Genomic DNA, 17,059 nt, shown 5'->3' with positions numbered 1-17,059 from the left:
TGCTGGGATGATTGAGCTATTCGAGTGATGTGCCAGTGACGTCTTGCTCCAGTGACGTGCCAGAAACAGATTCTGCAATTTGGAATGCACTCCCTTCAGGAGGCACGTTAAGTCTGTGGTCCCCTGCAGAGTGATACATCTGCACGCAAATAATTTTATGCTATTGGGATTATTTTCTATTAATTAAGTTGCATAAAAATATTCAGAAATACTCTCCTGTCCAGCTTCAACGTCCTGGCAAATTTAAGTCACGGACCTCAAGTCAATGTATTGTGCATTTCCTCACCCTTCAGTGATTTAGTTTGATGATGAAATAAAATCTAAATTCATATTCTTTCAAGGAATATTATATTTTAACAAATGCCTTGCTTAGAAATGACTGAACAGCAAATTATTTGGGGATTAACTAATGAATGTTATTAAGTAATCACTCTCTCTTCCATGAGCCTTAATGTTCTATAGATTTATAAAAAATTATATTCTTGAAAAGAAATAGGACATCATCCTGACAAATTTCCTCACTCTGCCAGCGAAGTACAGTAAAACAGCCTTTTTCCAGCCATTTTTCCCTGCTGAGCAGGGGTTAACTTTTTTGCGGGCTCCATGCATTCATGGTTCCCTTCTTGAGGCAATGTTATTTTTTTATGGCTGGATGCCCTTCCTGACGCCAACCCTGGTCGCCTCTTACGACACACAGGGATATGGTACATCTATTCTAACCGGGGCATACACTGGGAAAAGTACACTGGTACTCACTTCGCCGACGTCGGAAGGATGACAGGCTGAGGCAACCCCCTGGTGTTAATTCGGTGGCAAACGGGGCTTGAACTCAGGACCCTAGGATCCCAAGCCAGCCACCCTAACCACTAAGCCAACACCAGGCTCTAGGGAAGTACAGTAAAAGCCAAAAATATTAAACACCAGAAGATGAATTGGGTTTCTTTCTTCAGCAACGTGAGACATTATTGGAAGCAATCTGGAAAGGACTTATCACAAGGTTACATCTGGTCTTAGTCAATCTGCCCTCCCCAAGCCAACCCACTTCCTTGTTTCCTTTTCATTAACCCAGTTCATTTGTCTGTCCCTGAACCTATTTTCAATCCTCTGATACAAACCTATTGTGCCTTTCTGTCATAAGTTAATATGAAAACATTAATTAACTTGCCTTGCTTCGAGCATGGTTAAATAGAGAGTTCATAGAACACGACGTACCGTGCAGTGTTACTTCAATATTACTTCGGTTTTCATAAAAAATGATTTTATCGATCTTTAAAAAAAAATCCTAATATGTTGTGCTATTGAAGTAATCCAGAAGCAGTCCTGAACAACAACCTTATACACCACCCCATGAACCTTTATTAGCCCCTGCTGGACTTGGTCCAAAATGGAGCTTCTGGGTTTGGTCTTGATTTTCATGTCCATGATTTTCATGCGTGCATCTGCAACCATATCTCGGACACGTATGGACTGATTTTTATTCACACTTGGTACAAAAACAACACATGATGGTATACATATGCACGTCATTTTTTTCGACATCAGATCCAAGATGGCCAACCGGTGGCCATTTTTAGTTGTAAAAAAAAAAAAAATCCCGATGTCACACGTCCTCAACCATTTCTCGGACATGCATTTACTGATGTTGTTCAAACTTTGCACACAGATAATGAATGATGGCTTGCATAAACATGTCATTTTTTTTTCGAGATCAGATCTAATATGGCCGACTGATGGCCATTTTAGTTGAAAAAAAACCTAATGTTGAACTTGCCCTCAACCATTTCTCGGACAAGCTTTTGCCAATGCTGTGCAAACTTGGTACACAGATAACGAATGATGGCTTACATATGCACGCCACTTTTTTTTAGATCAAATCCAAGATGGCTGACTGGCAGCCATTTTGTTACTTAAAAGTGTCCTCAACCATTTCTCTGACATGCATTGTCCGATTTTATTTAAACCTGGCACAAACACAGTACACGGTGGCATACACTTGGACCTAACATGATTTTGCAATCTGATCAAAGATGTATGACTTGTAGACTGGCGGCCATTTGTTGAAGATATCCTGCTGACACACAGACAGACACGGGTGAAAACATAACCTCCATCCACCTTTGGTGGCAGAAGTAATAACTTAATGTTTTCACCATAAATCCCCCATGGGGCCTCCAATGTACAAGCCACATTTGGGAGCATTGTGACCCATAGGGCTGATGTGAATAGCTATACCTCAATATTGAGAACCCCCCTTCTTCTTTCCCTGAATTCCCCCCCCTCCCCCACAAATTATTACACCCCTACCTCCTCCCCATTGTCCCCCATTATTTGTGCTAAGTTTGTTTGCGATAATGAGCCGTAAAAGATCTCCTCCTCCCCCCCCCGTTCTTCAACACCCCCAAAAAATCGCTAACCCCCCCCCCCCATGACATTCTCCATTGGCCCCCAACTATATTTACTAAGTTTGGTGGCCCGACAATGTTCCATTCTTAAAATATACAAATGGTAACTTTCTGCCCATTTGATGGCAAAATTAATTAACTTATAATCTTATTATGAAGCTTTCCTGTCTCCATACATTCTAGCTGTGGCTACTTGAGTGGTTACCTCTAAAATCGTGATAATGCACAGATATTAATGATTTCAGAAAGTTGATCTTTAAAATGATCTTTTGAAGATGTTTTCTCTCTGCTAAATTTTGAAATTGCCTCTTAAGGTGTGGATTATAATCAAACCTTTATTTGTCTGTTGTTGTGAAGAAGCATTGAAATTCATGAGAGTATAATGTGCAACTGTGAAATACGGTCTCTGTGACGTACGGCGATTGAACAACATTGAATGGACTAACGTTGCCAATGGCATGTTGAAAAACTAAAGTGTCATATTTCTGGTAGGGCACAAAGCCGAAGAAAGGCAAGGTTTTAAAATGAGAAATGGGAATGGTTCTATGTTTAGTGAACCTTTTATGAAAATAGCTCCACCGTGAATGATACTTTAATGTGTGTATTCCTGATCCTCATCTCTCCAACTCATCCCTCTCTCCATTACAGCATCGTGATGCATTTGCTCGTTTTTATAAACGTTCTCATCAAAGTAAAGCAGGGCTCAAAACTTTTCTTGCCTTTCGTTTCTCTCAAGGGTATAGACCACCATAATGGAGCAGTAGAGATGCAGCACAGGCATGATGAGTTGTGGCCTTTACCTGTGTTAATATTGATCATCTTTATTTGCATTCTTCTCTAGTCACTTGGTGAAGCAATTCGAGAGAACCTCTATCCATCACTTCCCACTGATCGCTCAGATGAGCTCTTCAATGCTCTCTGTGCGCGGCAAGACCGTTTACTGTTTCTGCTCGATTGGGAGACCAGCTCCACTGGAAGACCAGGGAGAGCCAATGTAAGCACTGAGCTCCGTGCAGCATGTGCTGGACTACTCTCTGGCTCTACGCTGCCACGTTGCACTCTTCTTTTGGCTTCGAGGCCTGGTGTTCACGTGCCTTGGTTGTCTGTAACTGAACCGACTCGTTTGACAGGCTTCAGTTGGAAAGTAAGTACTCAGACACACTGTTTGAGTGTAATTTGAATGTCTTCTGCAATTATCTCAAAAGAACTGCTTAAAATACTACTTTGTTTATAATGCTAGGGCATGGTCCCCTCGACACCAAAGAAGGCTTTGCCATCATCCTGTGTATTATTTTTTCTAATTTTGAATTAACTTATGAAACGTATTGAATGGAGAGTCCATCAATTTATTTTATTTTATCAACTTCATGCTTGCACATGTATGCCAAGTTTCTATAAATGTATCTCGGACAAGAGAAACTAAACTGTGTTTGTGTTGACCTTCAATAGAATTGCATTGAAGAAGCAGTTTGGTTTGGATCTTTTATCTTTTATTTAAGGGAGTGGAGCAACAGGTGAAATCTGCCTTTGGAGTAGTGGAGAAAAAAGATGAAGAAAAGGATACCACGAAGGCTGGAGAAGAAGAAGGGAATCAGGAGGACGTGCCCAAGGAAGAAGGTGGTGCCGTAGGCAAAGAAGAAGGGAAGGATGAGATCGTTGCCAAGCAGCTGTTGAAGGAGATTGAAGAACGGCCTTTACTCAAGGTATGGAAGACTTAGGTGTTTTGTTTATTACTAGGAAAATGTAATAGGCATAGTAGAGCAGTCGATGGCATGTCATAATAAATTCCCACGCTTCCCACCCAAAAACAAAGTTGGAAAAAGATGTCTAAAAGTTCCACCAGGAATGACCCAATATTAAAATTCTGAATTTAAAAAATCGTCCTCATCTGTTCATTTGTTCAAGCTCTTCCATAAGCCTTGAATCTGTAAACAAAACAAACAAAAAAAAAAGTCACATGGGATTTCAACCCATCATCAGCCAGAGGTTCAGGTGAGAACATGAAACGAGGCCAATGGTGTTTAGCAAATCTCTTTTTTGAATAAAAACTGATGTACAAATAAATCACGCCAAAGCATGCCCACAGCAGTGAGTGGCACGCCTATGAATATTCCAGTGCCACCACCAACTTGACAAATTTAAATGGGTGAAGTAAAGCAAGTACAAACATGGAGTGCAGTGTGTAAATAATCACTTTAAAAAGCTTCGGGCAGGACAGGAATGGACTCGTCGGTTCCTGTGGTGTTTATTGAATAACAAAGGCATTATTGAGTTTGAGTTCATGAATTTGTCTTCACGATGTTTCTTTTGTATTCCATTGTAGCTTGAGGTAGGGACGTCGCTGGGCACTGGCTCGTGGGGTACGTGCCCCGAATGCTTTTTTTGCTGTACACCGATATCTATTTAACCCCTGGGCTCTTCTAGGCCACTTTATAACAATTCGCCTATTTTACTACACGTGCCACTGTGCTAAATGTTTTACTGGGGGTCGGGGGGGGGGGTCTGAATTTTGAGGATGCTGGGCCCCGAATCTTTTTGGAAGTTAAAGACGCCTCTGGCTTGGGATAAGTAGAGTCCCTATAATACTAGGAGCGGCGACATGGCGCGTCCCATCCCAAGAAATTCTGGTCATGTGGGGCATGGGTGCCATTTTGTTTTCATCGATGGCCTATTTGAATGAGCATGCGGTGGCTCAAAGATTGGAAAATAAAGTTATTCGTCTGAGATGGAAATCCGACTTCAGGGCGGTTTCTGTGCCAGGTAAGTTGCGGTCTCGTGTGAGTTTATTCACGTGTGGTTCTGTAATCATATTGTAGTTGGCAGTTGGGTATAACTCATAAACAGACATAAATCATCATGGAAACTTGACAAACAGAAGTCAACAAAATAGGTGTGCAGGTGAAGTCCTTGTTCTCGGAAAGAAAACATAATTCAGTCTTCATGAAAAGTATGTTATCGTTGAAGTTTTGACAGGCATACATGTGCTTCACCAGTTTTTTTGACACGTTACACAAATAAAACATCCATGTTGTTATAATACTAATTCATATGAAAGCTGCAGCACACGCAATGTAACTTTCCTATTATTCCGTTTCAGCTGCATCAATACCCCTGCTTCCATTGTGCAAGTTAGTCTGGCAACCCTGTGCAGTTTCTGTCATTCGCTTTCCTGTCACAACCCACAACCATGTACTTTTCTATCCCCCATTAACCCTCCCCGAGCCCACCTCTTTCTGGGTTCCACGTTACCAGATCTCCCCACTCCTGAAACTTCACCACATGGTAGAGTCTGTCATAAGGAAGAAGCCTATTGTTTTTAAGGTCAAAAGGTCAATATAGGTCAAAGGTCAACAACTTTGGTGAGAATTGTAAAATCCTCAATTTTCATCCGATTGACTTTAAATTTGAAGAGGATTTATATTTCAGATCATTGAATTCAACCACCAATTATTTTTGAGGTCAACAAAGACCAAATGGTCAACGTAGGCCCAAGGTTAACAACTAAGGTGGTATTTCTAAAATCCTCAATTTTCATCCGATTAACTTGAAATTTGAAGAGGATTTATATTTCAGATCACTGAATTCAACTCCCAATTATTTTTCAGGTCAACATTGACCAAAAGGTCAACTCGGGTGGAATTTCTAAAATTGTCAATTTGCATCCGATTGACTTAAAATTTGAAGAGGACTTGCATATTTGGTCATTGAATTCAACCACCAATTATTTTTGAGGTCAAATTTGTTTTATGGATTTTGCAAGCGTCGTGCTCTGCACGACGTCTTCTTCTTGTTTGTTTGTTTGTGAACAAAATATCTCAAAAAGTTGTGGACAGATTTGGATGAAATTTGGTGGAGAGCTTGGGTATGTAACAAGGAAGATTTGATTAGATTTTCCTGAAAATCCAAATCCAGATCTGAGAAACTTTTAAGTGATTTTTCACCATTGAGTGATGGGGATAAAACGACATATAGCAGGATATCTCAAAAAGTTATGGATGGATTCAGACGAAATTTTGTGGATGTGTTGGTTCAGTGACGAGGACAAGTCGACTAAATTTTAGTTTAAGTCTGAATCCAGATCCGGCATATCAATGAGATACACAAGGTAAACTTATCAGCTTGATGGAGGTACGTGCTGTACCAAGTGCCCTTCTAGTTATGAAAGTTTTTTTTTTGTTCCGTTTATATTTATTCACCATTTCCCCCCCCCCTCCTGACTTCTGTGATTAAGAGCTTGCAGCTGGATCCATCTTGTTCATCCTTTGTGTCAGCCTGGTGTTGGCTTAATGGTTAAGGTGGTGGCTTAAGATATTAGATTCTTGAGTTTTGAACCCCTGTGGTTCCGTTGAAATAACACTGGGTGGGTTGACTCAGTCTGTCATCCTTCCGTGGTCGTCAAAATGAGTACCAGATTACTGGCACAGCCGCACTTCTAGAAAATGATGCAACCACCAGCCACTTCACTCCCAGACTTCACTGTGATTCGATTTCCCAGACTTCACTTGAACAAAAGAAAAAGGCATTATTTGGTCGAAAGTTCTCCCTAATTCCAGGTTTTTGGGGTCAAGCATGAGCTGAACAGTCAACCGATGGGTACATTCACGTGTACAGTATATCGAAAACTTGTGAGGGTGCATTTGAGAATGGGAAAGAAAGTTGGCGGACGGAGATGGTGCAACTGCCAATGTGTAAAAGCGTGTATTTTGAAGGCTAAATTTACTTTGTTGTCATAGAATTTTCACATTTTGGATTCCACCCCCCCCCCCCAAAAAAAAAAAATATATATTGAGTGATGTCTGTTCGATGGTTCAGTAAGGTTCTTGTAGTAAGTCTATAATTGAATAGTTTATCAATGAGTTTCAAGCTGTGGTCAAAGAAAATTAATTATCACTATTGTATTTTTGTTTGTTCACAGAGAGCTGTTTGCCATCCACCTCACCTTCTGCACCTTTGCTGGTACTGGAAGTTGGTTGCAGAACTCAAGGATGAGAAGCGAAAAATCCCAGACACATCGACTGAGATCTACCAGTATCTGCTCATGGAGCTGGCTTCTTGTTCCAGTGAGACAGATGAAGATGAAAGTGGACAGAAAGAAAAGGTTTTACAAGCTTTGTCTTCTCTTGCCTTTACCTCCTGGACTGAAGTGCAAGGCCCGATGAGTGAAGATGTTGTACAGGTAACAAGAATGTGTTTTTGATCCATTCATTAATTGCAATGATGAATAAACCGAGTTTTTATTGATGTTTCGCCTTTAAAATTGAAGACCTGAGCGTAGTTGGAGAAACCTTTGAAGTATGTGGCAGAACCACACTCGCATCCAATGATGTAGTTGTTTAAAGACAAAGCTCCTGTCCACTGTTTCAATCACTGAATGACTTCAACAGAAAGTCCAATTTGCATGCGCACAATAGGTACAACTTGCACCCCTCCAAGGTAGGCCACAAAACCACTTCACAATTTCGCATCATTTCCTTGTGACTCACCCTCCATGCAAGCCTGGTGTTGGCTTCGCGGTTAGGGTGGTGGCTTGGGATCCTAGGGTCCTGAGTTCGAACCTCGTTGGCCGCTGAATTAAAATACACCAGGAGGTTGACTTAGCCGGTCATCTTTCCGAGGTTGGCAAAATGGGTGCCAGTGTACTGGTAATGGGACACTGCATCAGCGGCATAGCCATGCCCCCTAACCAATGATGCAGCCAGCAGCCAAAAGGCTGGATGTGTATGGTCTATGTTTCAGGGCATCACAGATGTCTGTTTGTGTGGTGTGGGTGGTTGTGAGCAGTTAAAGTGCATTTACCTTGTACTTGGCCCAGATTTACTGATTTCTGTGACTCTTTGCATGCTTGTCAATCTTCAGGACTCAATCATTCTGTGGCCTCTTCTGGTACTTTTAGCCCCTTTGATTGCTTGACTCGAACCATACCAATCAGAGGTTTATATTGATCCGGTGATTAATTTGTATGCTTCAGTGTTAACTATGGAAGTCAGTGCTACGTCTGCTCAGGGAGTCACATCCAAAATATTTGTCCCTATTTAAGCCTTCCTCTATAGGATAGGGGGGAGGCTTGTAGCTGTTGTAGGGATTGTTTCTACAATTACTGCCCCAATTTTTAATGGTACCCCAGAATTTCTTCGACCCCTCGGAGTACTAAACCACCATTTAGGGGGTTTTTCTGCCCAATTTTCGAGCTGTATCTCAGAGCCGGCTGCAACTTTCGGAATGAAATTTTGCATCAATAATGGGAATTAAAAGTAGGAGGGGTTGACAATTTTTTTTCGACGTTCACTTAATTTTGACGGTCATAACCTAATTAAAGACAATTTAACATTTTTCACCAGAACTCGACTTAGTTTTGTCCAAGCAGAACAACAAAATTGCTCTCCCTAGATAGCCTCGAGCAAGGCGCATTTACGCATGATTTACATCATGCCCCTCCGGGTTAAAGGTCAAGGTCAAGGTCAAATGGCGGTCTGAAAAAAGTAACGTTTTTTTTTTTTGCCAATGCGGAATCTCAAAGACCGATTGGCCTTCCAAGATGTTCTTGCATCATATTAACGTACCTGTACTGAAGTTGTGCACCTGATATTTAAGTTGTGTTCTTGACCTACTTTTTTTGTATTGTGACCTAATTAACAAAAAACACTTTTTTGATCATAACTTGGATAATTTTCATCCGATTTTTTTTTTTTTTAATGATGTTGAGTTTTGTGAATAGATTGGAGATGGGGACACTGTTTCTTATTTTACAATATATCCCTGGATGTTAAAGGTCAAGGTCATATAGCAGTCCGAATAAAATATGCCATCATTGGATCGTGGGTGCCGGAGGAGGCTTACCGTTGGCGATCGCTTTGTGATCGCAGATATCTAGTTAACAATTCTTGTTTCTACTCGTACACACTGAGCAATGGCAAACTGTGTCAGTTGTCTGAGCCTGAATTTTTTTATCCTTAATTCTGTCACATAGATTTCTCGCAGTTATCCCATTGTATCAGTGGTGTCGTGGTAGAGGTGCTCCAAGGCAGACACGAGCGGGGGAACAGTTCAACCCTGCTTTATTGCACGAGCGAGAGCGTGAGCGTATGTTGCCCGTAACTCCCCTTTATTACGTACTCGATGCACTCTACAAGCCACACGACTTACAGGCTCCCAGGCCACAACGGCTACAGCAACTCCGACCACGCCTCAGGCGGCGCGCACTCCTATATCCCGTGCAAGCACGTGACCACTCTAAACCACTCCTCCACCACACTCCCCACATCATGCCCTGCCCCCGCAGGCCCGCTACACCACAGTATCGATTCTTGCAGTCATCACACATTACACAATAGATAACGCTACTTCTATGACCGATTACAGTTCAGTCATCCATTCTGGCATTGATGATCTGGATTGTGCATGCAGGCCTATATGTTGTATTAATGGTCACACATGATCATACTGATTCGAATGGAGAACCGAGAAAAATCAAATAAAGAAATCAATAAATAAATGCAAAAGACCTTGGTGACAATGCTGTTAGCCCTCCTGGCCATTTTTGGTAATTTGAAGTCAGGAAAAAGAGACCAATCACAGCCATTAGAGAGTAGTATGTTTCACATATACTTAATCTTGTAGTTGGACTCACTTTATCTTGAATTTAGGGACAAGGGCCAAAGGACTGAAATGTTTGTACAAAGTACACTTCCAGGGGTGCAAATTAACGGCCGCCCAGTCACCAATGGCGCCTAACTTTTGTGCTGGGCGGGTACACAATACTGCCTTACCTGCCCGGCTGGCGAATCACCGGTGATTCCTGTTATTTTGTACAATTTGTACTAGCTTCTCTACTCGTTTTCTCAACTACAACTACTGTTTTTGTCCGCAGAAATCCGTAGAAATCCGTAGAAATCACCGGTAATTCTGCGGCGGCCATTTTGTCTGTTTTCATCTCGTTCCAAATCACGTGTGATTGCGCGAGATTTGACGGTTTGGCGCGGTTTGGATGCATTTTCTCATGCCCAGGTTGGTTAAATGAGTGAATTTGGGTGAATGAGTGAGTTTCATCGGTGAGGTTAGGTGAATGAGTGAGTTTGATGAGGCTTTTGGGTTAATGAGTGAGTTAGATGAATGAGTGAGTTTGGGTGAGGTTGGGTTAATGAGTGAGTTTGATGGGTGAGGTTGGTGAATGAGTGAGTTTGATGGGTGAGGTTTGGTGGATGAGTGAGTTTGATGGGTGAAGTTGGGTGAATGAGTGAGTTTGATGGGTGAGGTTAGGTGGATGAGTGAGTTTATATGTGATGTTGGGGATGAGTAGTACCCTCACCATTGTCCATCACCCACAACCCCCCCCCCTCCACCCCATCGTCCATCACCCCCCCCATCGTCCATCAGCTACAACCACCCCATCACCCACAAAAATGCCCCCCCAGCACTATTCACAAACCCCCTGCCCCCCCATCACCCACACAAAAATGTCCCCCCCCCCAATCACTCACAACCTCCTCCTCCCTGCATGATCCCCCCACCCCACTCATCAAACTCACACATCCATCCATCCAACTCACTCATCCACCCAACCTCCTCCATCAAACTCACTCATTCTGCAAACCTCCTCCATTAAACTCACTCATCCAACCAACCTCACTCATCAAACTCACTCATGTGAGTATATTAAAAGTGTTTGATATCAAATTTGTGACTTTTGTCTTTATTTTATCGGGCCGGTAGAAATTCTGCTGGGCCGGTAACTTTTTCTAGTCACCGGCCCTGCTGGCCAGTGGGTAAAAATGTTAATTTGCACCCCTGACTTCTCCAAAATTAGGGTGACAAACATTAACCAAAAACCTGACTGTGTTTTGATACCCAAGCTCAGGTCCATAAACATTCTATACTATGTATAATTCCATGCACGTGTGTGCAACTTGTATGCACTCCTAAAGCACTGAACGGGATCCTACTATATGAAAGAAGGCAATTCTCTGTTATGTATGTATGCATGTATGTATATGTATGTACATCTGAAAATTATAGAAAAAAAAAAAAACAGGGCTGGCCTGATCTCCACCAAATTTTGCACACATGTCGGTAGTATGCGCGGTCAGGTCATGGGCAAACCTACCCACAATCTGAGAGAGCCGGGGGGGAGGGGGGAGAGAAGACTTGCCAATGCTCCCGAAGGGAGCGCATGGTTCTAGTGAGTTGAATTGAATTAACTAGTTCTAGGTTCTAGTTAATTTGGTAGTTGCACTTGGGGTGTGCTCGGGAAGATGTTAGACATTTATAACATTCATAGTCGTGGGGATTCAGGAGGTGGGTGGGTATAAATTCTGTATGTGAAGGTGTAATCATGTAGCACTGTTCTCATTTGGAAGAATGTATTGCAAGTGCAGGTGGTTTACAGTATAATGATAGTATCTCGGTATGAAAACCTTGTGGAATCTAAAACTCCTTGTCCAATTTACATACCTGCTATGTATTTTATGCACTCCTAAACCACTGGATGAAATAAGTTTAAACGTGTTTGTTCTTCACCGAGTGTGTCATGAGAACGTCATATGTTGGGATTGCCACCTCTAACTTATCGTTTTACTTTAATGTCAGTGGGGAATTATCATAAGAAGTGGGTGAAGTGTCATACCTGCTAATGTACTCACACACCTCTGGACAGAATAAGTTGAAAACTGGATGTTATCACTAAAAAATATATCGAACTCCCAGAAGTTGTACAGCACAAAATGTCCCCCCCCCCCCACCCCACTTGCAGCTCCCATAGGGAGCAGGTGTTTCTAGCATTGCAAGTTTGATCCTTGAAAAATGCTATTGATGTGGTCAAGCAAACAAGTGACTTTGTACTGATGCCCAAAAATGCTGATCTCCTGATGATCAAATGACCAACTAGAAGGGCACTCAGTAGAGCGCATACCTCTGCCCTGTAATGCCTGATCCACGAGAACATATCGGGCCCATTACATTTTTGAAATATCATGCTATACTGTACTATACTATATCGTTTTTGGCCCCATTTCCCAATGGTGAAGAATCACTTTAAGAATTAAATAATTCTCGTATCCAGATCCGGATTCAGATGTTCACCAAAATCAAATCAATTCTTCCTTGTCACACACCCAACCTGTCCACCAAGTTTCATCTGGGTCCATCCACAACTTTTTGAGATATTCTGTACACAGACAGACAGACAGACAGAAAGGGGTGAAAACATAACCTCCTTCACCTTTGGTGGCGGAGGTAAAAATGGCCAGGAGGGCTAACCACTGAACTGAAAATACATAGAATGCTCATAACCAGTGAAAAGTGTAACCTCCATGAGCTCGAAGTCACGTGAGCGGCACCGTCTTGGTTAACACCACTGGGATGACTTGTGTTGTGGATCCAATTTGTTTTGAACACGTCCCAGATTGAAAAAAACCAACAAATAACTGTTAAAATGCCATTTTGTGCGGCAATGAACAGCTCCAATCAGTTACAGTTGAACAGGAATAGTGTAATTTTACTCTGAAATATCACTGCAGTATCACAGCTTTTCATATGGCATTCATCATATGAAACCTGTTTGTAAGTCGATTGGTTTGTTGGTCGGAAATTGGTTTGTAAGTTTTTCTTATGTATAGAGGATTAACTTGGGAATGTTAACGAGTGTATTTATGTTAACGGCCACCATTAATCCAACCTTCTCGTCGGGTCGGCCAAGGGAAGTTTGACCCAAGTCTTTCATAACGGATTGGTGCCGGCTCGAGTTCGACAGCTTTGAGGCGAGCGTGCGACGGGATGTCCAGATTAACGTCCATCCGAGGGACGGCACACACATTGATTAATCACTCTGCTTGTAGCAGACATGTACATTCTTCTCACTCTGCCAATGATTTGGGCATACTTATAAAGTTGGTTATATTTGATCACTTTGCATCATTTTGGTACGTAATAAAAATAAATTGGGGCAATGCCCTTGGGCTCACCTGGTAGAACCATGAAGCCACTGGTAGGCATGGATGACCCACAAATATTATATGAGTCGATGGTTTGAACAAACTTGTGAAAGCACCATGCAGACGATTTCAACCAAGTTATATCCAAATCGGGTGAATACTTTTTTAAGACACAGTCAAAAGTAGCGATCCTGGAATCGTAATGATGTTTGACCTTTAAATTGACTTCCTAAACATGCAATTTTTTTATGGAATTTGCAAGGCATCAGGAGGTCTTGGTTCTCAGAAGTTCCACAAAGTTTGGTGAAAATAGGACTATTAGTTTTAGCATCGTGCAGGTGATGAAGGTTGTGGTCAAGTTTCATTGAAATTGTCTGTGTAGTTTCAGAGAAGTTCAAACAAATACTTATTTTGGGGGGTCAAACCCATGTAGACTCCTTAGACCCTGATTAAATTTTTTTTTTTAATGCTGTGAACAAACTTTGGTACATCATGGCTGATGAAGGTTGTGGTCAAGTTTCATCAAAACCATGTGTGTAGTTTTGGAGAAGTTCTGAATGTTTATTTACAGCCTGATACACTGACTGACGACACCGAATTATGCTAATACCTCACCTGAACAATTTTTGTTCCAGGTGAGCTAAAAAAAAAAAAAAGGGACAGGTAAATTCATGTTTTCAATTTTGACCAAAAAAAAAAAATGGGAAATAAACGTGTAGACTTGATCTTCGTAAGTTTCATTAAAATGGGCCGAGTTCTTGATGCTCCCAAATAAACAATATTTGTTCTTGAACTTTATTGTGAAAAGGAAAAGATATGAGAAGTTTACTATTGAAAAACGATCACACAAAAGGTGAAAAAACCACGATCGTTTTTCACTCTAAATTACATGCAAATGCAAGACGTAAAATCGCCTTCACCCAACATCGAGTGCCAACCAAGATGGTGCCCGGGAGCCCCACCGTGCCGTGTGTATTGAGAAAAGCAAGGAGCATTCTCTGTATTTTCAGTTCGGTGGGGCTAACAGCATTGTCACCAAAAATATTCAACCCCAACCCAGTCGCTGCTACACTTCAACCCCCCCTCCAATCCCCAAACTATTTACCAGAGGCTTATAATGAGACCCAGCAACACTTAGTGGAGTCTCTTTGGAAGGTTACTTTATGACCAAATCGTCTCACCTGAGCTTTGTCTCTATAATTTTCTGATTGGCGTGCTTGCAGCTCTGAACATTAGGTTTTTTTTTAACATATCCTTTCGAATGGAAACCTCACTTAATCCACTCAAAAATCGTACTTACCTTTTCATAGCCACCTGACATCGCGATTATTGTTTCAGTGTATAGTCCACTATTATTCAAACTTCTGCATAAATATACTCCAAAATATTCACATTCAAACTTTACCCCCTATTGCAGTTACTTCTTACCACATTCCAAAACCTTACATTTCGCAACAGAGAATTTCATTTTCTACCTCCTACTCGTCTTGATTATCTTTTTTGTTTGTGAAACTGCAGCAGTTACCTCTGTTCTGTCCTTTCTATCCGGGATTAACACACATTTCACCATACGTGGTATTAATCGATTCAGGCTAGCATCACCACAACAGGCGTCCTGTTTTATAAGTACAGCATCTCTTTCATCTCCATGCTTGTGGCCCTCAAGCTTGTGTAATGCCTGACGACATCAAATATATATATATATATATATATATATATATATATATATTTATATTTAATAGCCACGTCGCGTTGCGAACACTGGCTCTAAGAGAGCTCTGCGTTGTTGTTGTTGTTGTTGTTGTTGTTCTTCTTCTGGTGAAGACAAAACCTTTATGACGCGGCTCTTGGACACATTTGTCCTTGTATAATGTGTATATGTGTGTGTATATGTATATATATATATATATATATATATATATGTATATATATGTATATATATATATATATATATATATATGTATATATATGTATATATATATATATATATATATATATATATATATATATATATATATATATATATATATATATATATATATATATATATATATATATATATATATATATATATATATATATATATATATATATATATCCACTCATCTCCTTGAATCTTCGTTCATTTTTATTCGCTCACCTGGACTTTAGTCTGGTGAGCTTATGCGATCAAGCAGTGTCCAAAGGTGAGTGAATCAGTGAGTCAGTCATTATCATTTAAACCAAATACACAGTTTTGATGAAACTTGGCCACAAGCTTCATATGTGATGCCAAACGAAGATTTATTGACCGCATCAAAATCTTCACTCAATAAAGGGGTCTTCGGAAGGGGAGGAGAGTTGACCCCCCCCCCCCCAAAAATAAGTATTTGTTCTCCTCTTCAAAACTGCACACATGATTTCGATGAAACTTCACCACAACCTTCATCACCCATGATGTACCTAAGTTTGTTCATGGCATAAAAAAAAATCAGGATCTAAGGGAGTCTGCGGGGGATTTGAGTGACTGATCCAGGTGAGCTTCAAGATGCGTGCTCCTATTTTTATGGCTCACACTTTCTTTATTGAAGTCTTACTGATGTCTCCCACCAACTTGTAGAAGAAGTATACAATGTACTCGTATTCAATCTTTATAATCTTCAGTAATCGTTTATTTTTGTTGGTTTGTAGCTTATGTACAGTAGTTTGATTTGGATGTTTGAAGGTTGACTCCCATTGTTACTCTCACGTTTTCCCACAGAAATCTGGCATTGATCCGACTAAAGCTTTAGCATCAGGGCTTCTACAAGCACAACCAGAGAGACGCCTGACTTTTGCCCACTCTGCCCTGTCCGATTTCCTGACTGCTCGGCATGCAGCAAGAAACCACAGTAGTCCAAACAGTCAAATTTCTGTTCTTACCGCCCATCTATCCAACCCAGAGACTGTGCTCAATTCCTGGCGCCTCCTCGTTCTTACCGCTGGACAGGGCATGGAGCCTGCTGCCGCCGTCCTAAACCACATTGCCGTGACGGCAAATTCTCTCCCCACAACAGGTATATACATACGCACGCACTAAAACATGCTCACGCAGTTCTCATCCGTCTCATGGGTAATGAAAGAAAAAACATTGTTGAACGGACTGGGAAGCCCCCCAAGGTGGTGCATTTACAATTGCTCTTGACATGTTTTGTTGTGTATAAAATAATAGTATTGTTCATCGATTATGAACAATATTATTTGGAGATTTATTTGTTGTGAACCACATGTTTGATGTGACCAACATTTTCCCTATGTACTTCCTCAATTTATAAACGGTCCCTCCGATGAATACCAGACCACTACTCTCATGGCTTGACAGGGCGCAACAAATCATAATTTCCTTTTCGCCATTTTGCCGTGTTACTTGTTCAATGTTCTGGAATTGCGGAACACCAGAACCAAACATTCTGTCTGTTTATGAGGCCATTTGGGTGGATCTGAGTTTTAAGGATGTTCAATGAAGTATGAAAATGTGAACAATTGTTTTTCCACAAGAGCATTCTGTGCAAAAGTAAACTCAGGTTTCTTTACAAAATTGTTGATATCTGGGCGATGTAAGTAACTAGCAATCCCTGCTTACCAACCTGCAAAGAACAGAAAACCGTTTCAAGGTCTACCCTGTAAAAGACTTGCTTCGATCATGTCAGAATTTTGTATCACAGGGAGTTTTATTTATTTATTTATTTATTTATTTATTTATTTATTGACACA

The 17,059-nt window shown here is 41.0% G+C and overlaps 1 protein-coding gene across 2 annotated transcripts in view; it reads left to right on the top strand.

Moving 5' to 3' along the window:
• The window catches only part of LOC147015300 (uncharacterized), a 69,636-nt gene that overhangs the window by 30,064 nt on the left and 22,513 nt on the right, over positions 1-17,059 (top strand). For both annotated transcript variants that reach the window (XM_085849924.1, XM_085849925.1), the window contains exons 8-11: positions 3,244-3,546; positions 3,902-4,105; positions 7,318-7,578; positions 16,068-16,362. In XM_085849924.1, coding sequence (XP_085706050.1) covers positions 3,244-3,546; positions 3,902-4,105; positions 7,318-7,578; positions 16,068-16,362 — 1,063 coding nt within the window. The remainder of the gene's footprint in view (positions 1-3,243; positions 3,547-3,901; positions 4,106-7,317; positions 7,579-16,067; positions 16,363-17,059) is intronic.

This window comes from Eptatretus burgeri, chromosome 12 (genome assembly GCF_056783735.1).
Source record: "Eptatretus burgeri isolate ZD-2024b chromosome 12, Ebu_testis_v1, whole genome shotgun sequence".
Taxonomy (NCBI): Eukaryota; Metazoa; Chordata; class Myxini; order Myxiniformes; family Myxinidae; genus Eptatretus; species Eptatretus burgeri.
The sequence above is the reverse complement of the archived record's forward strand: the minus strand, read 5'-3'. Positions and strand labels throughout refer to the sequence as shown.